Source organism: Haliaeetus leucocephalus, unplaced genomic scaffold (genome assembly GCF_000737465.1).
Source record: "Haliaeetus leucocephalus isolate CR32 unplaced genomic scaffold, Haliaeetus_leucocephalus-4.0 Scaffold395, whole genome shotgun sequence".
NCBI lineage: Eukaryota > Metazoa > Chordata > Aves > Accipitriformes > Accipitridae > Haliaeetus > Haliaeetus leucocephalus.
In genome coordinates, this window is record NW_010972831.1 from 4,385,182 (window position 1) to 4,391,421 (window position 6,240).

At 53.0% G+C, this 6,240-nt stretch overlaps 1 protein-coding gene across 1 annotated transcript in view; it reads right to left on the minus strand.

Annotated features, from left to right (window-relative positions):
* Positions 1-5,421: 5,421 nt before the first annotated feature.
* Positions 5,422-6,240, minus strand: part of ABHD15 (abhydrolase domain containing 15) — a 2,596-nt gene continuing 1,777 nt past the window's right edge. The window contains exon 2 of the mRNA XM_010573939.1: positions 5,422-5,899. Coding sequence (XP_010572241.1) covers positions 5,422-5,899 — 478 coding nt within the window. The remainder of the gene's footprint in view (positions 5,900-6,240) is intronic.

A 6,240-nucleotide genomic window follows, 5' to 3' on the forward strand; every position in this document is an offset into this window, starting at 1 on the left:
CCCCCTGCTGCTTCTGGGGGTGGTTTTGTTTTTTAATTTCCCCCCCCCCCCCCCCCCCAGGGAAAAGGGCCCCTTGCCCTTCAGGCTGCCCTGCCCCCCTTGACCCTGCTTACGTGCCATTTCTTGAGAGGCAATAAATTGTATTGTACCACTGTCTACCATTACTCTGTTGAATACGCACATCTCTGGATATATATGGTATCTCATTTGTATATATTTATATACTCTGTATGTACGTGTGTGTGGGTATACGTGCACACACACCTCATGCTGTGCATTTCTGTCAGGGCACTTAAGTTCTGCCATTCTTTAGCACTCCTGTTCATAAGCAAAAGCAACCCCTGCGGCAGGGCTCTTTAGGGCGAGGGCACGTACGTCTGCGCAAGCTGTGGTAGGGCTGAACGCAGTCAAAAGCCTTTGCTTAAATACTGCCCTGCTAATTGTAGCTTTCTTTTTCTGGGGCGCAGGAGGGTAGGCTAACTGCTATGGGTGTGCTGTAAAGGAGAGAAGAGAGCTCCCAGAGGGTGCCAGAAAGTCAGAAGACAGCAGAGAAGAAAACAAGATGGTATAGCGATAGGAAAGCAGTTGAGGCAGCGTACCGATCTGCTGGGGAGGCGGTGAGTGGGCCGGTGAAGTGCTCAGCAGGCTGAGCTCAGAGTCCCCAGCTGCGTCTCGCCATGAAAGATCACATGCCTGGCACGGTCTTGGCACGCTGCACTGGCACTAACTTTTGGCAGTCCTGAGTTTAAGCCGCCGCTAACTCTGAACACCGTCTACCTTTGTGTGCGTCTAATAACTAGAGCAGGTTATGTGGAGGATCAAAAGAGAAGCTAAATCGGAAGATTGAAAATATGTGTGTGTGTACAACATATACATACATATATATACACACAGACACTTTTTGGTCCATTCTTTATTCTGCTTAGGCATGTGTGTTTTGTTGCTTGAGTCCAGTAGGCAGAGGACAGCCTTGTTCTTCTCCTGGGTGCTTGCTCTGCATTTCTAGTAAATCTTGCCCTGGTCTTTCTCATAGTAGAGGGGCGAGTGCCATGCTGGACACCACGAGCTCCTCAAGCTGTGAAGACCCTTCTCACCTTCTCCTTTGTCCTCTACAGACCCCATCTTAGTGAGACATCTGGCAGTTTGGGGGATAAATGGTTATAGCATGTGTCGAGTCACAAATGTTCATCCAGCTGCGATATTTACCCCCCAGGGAAGTCCAGCCAGCTCAGCAAGCGTGCCAACCATGGGCTCTCTTATTTGTGCTACTGGAGAATTTGGAGGCAATTTTCCCCACTGTCCCTTTCGGATGGTCTCTTTTGAGTTTTTTAGGAGAGGCTTGGGTTTGGTTGGGACATCCTTACCCTTTCACAAGGGAGTAGTGTTGTCTTTAGCTGTGCTCCTGCCTCTGGGACTTTGCCACCCTGGTGCTGGCTGGCAGTGAGCCCAAAGCCATGTGCCAAGGATGGAGGAGTGGTGGATGCCCAGACAGGGATGCCGGTCGGTGTCCCTCTGCTATCTTTGTTTCAGTTTGCACTTTTACGAGTCGATTGAGCCGGAGTGTGTTGAGAAATACGTGTGAGGTGCTTTGGAGGGTTGTGGGTAGCTGTTTACAGCTTAAAAAAAAAAAAAAAAGGCTGATAGATCTAGTGGTTATAGTAAACATCACCCCACCAGGGAACGATGGCAGCAGATAACCCTGGTTCCTGTTGCACAATGAGGTTCAGCCAGCTGGGGCCGTGACGCTGCCTGCTGCATCCCTGCCCTGCCCCTCAGCCCAGGCGTTGCTGAGGAAGGAGAGGCCTTTGTCAGCCAGAGAGGGACTTAGTAAATCGGATTTGCCGGCAAACAAGCACCTTAACCACCGAGCTGTGGGTCTCGATACTTGCACTTCACCTGAAGGCTCCTCTGGCGGGGGGGAGGAAGGCAGTTTGGTACGTGACGATTGGCTTTGCACCCGTCTGGTGTCCTCAAAACATCCTAAAGCCATGTCCTAGGAAAAAAAAAAAAAAAACAAAACCCAACGTTGGTTCCCTCTCTCCTTGCTTTCTCCGAGTGCGCACACTGAGTCCAGGAACCAGTAAACAGGAGGGCTGAGCGTTGCCCCCGCGGATGCGAACAACCCCGGGGGGATTTTCCCCGCTGCCTCGCCCCTCCGGTCCCCTGCCCCGCTCCCCACCCTTGAGTACGGGTACCTCAGAACATGCACAGTTTGAATTTTCACTGACAATTAGTTTAATTATTGTGAGTGAAAAGAATTGTAATTATCTGTAAATATGTAGTTAACAAATTGACCTAGTTTCTGTATTTTTTAAGTTTTTGTACTAAAATTTATAGATACAGTATGTGCCAGCTAGCAAAAAGCTACTGTAATTGCCAGTCGTAGTTCAGCATGCATCTAATCCCCGAGACTTGTCAAAGCGATGCTGTAAGGAATTGTGCTTAAATTTTGCAAGCTGGGGAGGCGAAGCAGCCGACGGGGCAGGAGGGCCAGGGGGGTAGGAGGCCCAGGGAGGCCAACAGCCGCTCGCCTGGGGCTTTCGGCTTCCAGCCTTCAGCCGGGTGTTCCGTGTTCGACTGCGTGGAATCTCCTTCCCTTTGGCGTCGTGTGCTGGGCGGTGGGCAGTGCGAGGGACGGAGCGGTGGCTTTGAGCTTTCTCTGGAGCTGAACTCAACGGGAGCCAAGTTCAGGTTCTTTGCTGCAGTTTAATACTGGCTTATGACTTTTATTTTTCAACCTCTCTGGAAATGATCTGGTTTTCCCCTTCTGACTGCTTTTGTCTTAAACCTGAGATCATCTAAACCTACTGGAGGGAAAAAAAAAAAAAAGACAAAAAAAAAAAAAAAGACTTTCATTTAAGATCGTTGCCTGCTTTTAGTGCCAGGATCACGCATTTCTATGGCAACTCTGAGCTCAGCAGAGTTTAGAAATCAGCACAGGGTTGTTAACGAGCTGAAGTACGTCGCCGCTCTTTTTGCACGGCTCCGGCAGAGCCCGACTGCAGCCGGTGGCAGCCGCGAAGGGCGAGTTTGTGGGTGCGATGCGGTGGCTTGCGGGGGGTCCCGGTGTCCCTGCCCCGGCTGCGGCTGGCTTGCACTGCAAGACCTGCCGCTAAGTGAGGGATGGGTTCCTAGGAACGAAGGAAGGACCCATGCTCCTTGTCTTGGGGCAAAGGCAAGTCCGCAAGTCGAGAAGAGCTTTGCCGGGCGTCCCGGGAAGCTGGGAGCAGGGGAGTTTGAGCGCCGGTGAGGCCGCGCTCTCCAGGTCTGGTTGTCCTGGAGGTCGTAGGGGATGGGAGCTTGTAAGGATTCAAGGATCAAAGAAGGAGAGGCATACGTGCGTGTACAGGTTTGGCTTCTGGCAAGCAAACCACCCGCTTCCTTTCTTCAGCTTTTCTTCCCTCCTAACCCCCCGCAGCTCTTCCCCCTGCTTGCTTGGAACAGGAACATTTTTTACCTGCCTAGAAACAGCTGAAAGATGGGGGGGGGGGGAGCAGCCCTGATGTAAATAATTAACGTTGCAAAGTGAAGTGTGTATAACATAAAAGGCTACAGCCCTTTGGTGACTTGTAAATGCTTGAGAAGGTTGTGGTGAGACGTGGAGGGCTGAGCGACCCGCCTGGGGCTCCGCAGCCATCGCTGCCCCACCGACACCTCGGGGCTGGCGGGTCGGGAAGGGGGGGCCCCCCCGTGTACCTTAGCTGTGGGGAACCCCCGTGGTTTAGTGGATGGGAGGGTAGCGTAACGTGTGTAATATGGATAGGAGAAGCTGTGTGAGGTGTGTATAGTGTATATTTTTTAAAAATAGCTTGCTTGTATTGTGAAGATTTTAAAGACAAACTTGAGAATTCTAGCCTAACTATTAACACAAGTTTAACATCAGTTACCCCACTGGGTTCAGAGCCTCTTGAATGTATATTCCTTTTTGTAACCTAAATGACCTATTCTTCTACCAGTCAGCCAGACATCCTATTTATATTTTTAATTTTATATATTACTTTCCAGTTGTTTTCATTATTTCCAGCATGTTTCCGGTTTTGGTTTTTATTTGTTTGGGGGTTTTGTTTTGTGTCTTTTTTGCACAAGCATTGTGTGAAGTCAAGGAAATGTTAACTCCAACCTGGTATTTTCCAACCTGTTCCCCCCTCCCCTTCCTCTCCTCCACTCATTTTGTTGGTTTGTGGTTTTTTTTTTTCTTCCACCAACAGTTTGGGATTTTCTGGGCTGGGATGCAGCAGGTGGGAGGAGGGGATGGCTATTTTCCATTTGCAGCTTCTGTGCAAATGCCAGGTCTTTTGCCAGTCAACTAAAAACGCTTCACTTGCTGGTTGCTTTAAAAAAAAAAAACAAAAAAAAAACAAACAAAAAAGTAACCTTATCAGTCCGACGTAGACCACGATGGGAGGAGGGGAAGTGCACACCTGTAGCCACACAACTCTAGCTTTGGCTGCGAAACAAAAGCAAACCGTTCCTGGTGAGCAGGTAACCGCAAGGCAGCTCCCAGCCCCGCCGGCTGCCCGACCCCGCGGAGGTTTTGCCGGGCAGGAGCTCCACGCGCAGCCGGGGACCGAGCCCCACGGTTCGGCCGAGCCGTGCCGGGGGAGCGATGTGCCTTGGGCTTGCTTTTCCACCCTCGGTGCCTGCCTGTTCACGTGCACAAACCCCAGAGCTGCCTACTGCTGACAGCAAAGCTGTTGCTGCTTTTCCTCTCCTCCTCCTCCTCCTCTTCCTCCTCTCCCCCTCCGTAAGGAGGTCCAGCTCACCACCAAGAGCTCGCCCAGCGTCCGGCCCCAGCGCCGTGGCTGTCTGCTCTGGAGCATCCTCCAGGTATAGCAAAGCCCGGCTGCCGTGGTGCCGGGGACAAGGCGCCCGGCCGCGCGGTTTTGCGCCGCAGAGCGTTAGTTAGAAAAAAACACACACATATCTGCTGTTTTACTATGAACACTGGTCTGAGGTTTCCAGGCCCAGCACCACGGTGATGGGCTGTGAAGGATTTAACTAGGGGAATTAAACTCCTTCCTGCTTCCATGTCTGGTAGCACCAGCTGGTATGAGTGAATCTACAGGTGTGCGTTTTCCTTCTTGTAGAAAATGCCACGAGCACTAACTGGTAAGGCTTAATGTACAGTATATTGTCAGTATTCTGGTATTCTTCTGGTTCAGCATACATTATAGCTCATATATAACCTGTATTAATTGTATAGATTGTGCATTTAAAGCTGTTACCAAGTTGTCAGAAAATAAGAGAAGAGAAAAAATAAGGTCATATGTAATATTTTGTTTGTAAGTATCCTTTGTATCATAGCAAAGGAAATGTTAAAAAAAAAAAAATCAACTGTAATAAAGTAATTTTAGTACATGGAGTGTCTGCCTGCCTTTCTGAGCCCCCGCCCCGCCACCGTGTGGGAACCTTCCCTGGGGGCTACCGGGTGTAGGACCTCTGCCAGGTGAAGGCGGGGGGCTCGACGGCGGGACCCCCCCACCTGCGGGCTCGCGGCAGCCCCTTCCTCCGTTCTTCTGCCCGCAGGAACTCGGCCATGGCCCTGAAGTATTCCAGCACGGCCTCGTGGCCCCAGCAGCGTCCCGATCCCCGCCGGGGGAAGCTGCAGTGTCCCCCGCGTGGGGTCAGCAGCAAGAAGAAGTAGGGGCTGCTGCGGAATAGCTCCAGGGGCAGGCTGCGGGCCGGGGGTCCGCGGACAGGGTCGTCGGCGCTGCAGAGGCACAGCACCGGCACGGCCGCCTCGTCGGCGTCGCGTAAGGGCTCGTTGCGTTCCCAGTAAGCCTCCCAGCTGGTGGGGCGGCTCTTGGTCCGGCAGAAGAGGGCTTCCTCCAGCTCCCGCAGCGAGCGGCTGCCCAGCAGCCTGTCCACGTCCACCGCCTCGGTCAGGGACCCCACGTACCTGAGGGGGGGACACACACAGAGGGTGGCCGTCCTGGGGATGCCATCGCCTTGGGTGCCCACTCTAAGCAACTGGGGGGGGGGCTGCGCTCCGGCCACGGCCCTGCACGCAGGGACTGGGGGTGGCCTCAAGCCCCCCCCCCCTGCAGCTGGTTTGAGGGGGTCCCCTCCCACCCCTTTGCCAGGGATGCTGGGGGGGTCCCCACAGCGCAGCCTGTGCCAACGCGGGTACCATGGCAACGGGAGGCAGCCAGCACTCTGCGCCGTTGCCGTGACAGCAGCGTTTGCAATGGATATCGGGAAATGGGGGGGGGGGGGGGGACACAACCGCCCCAACCCCCC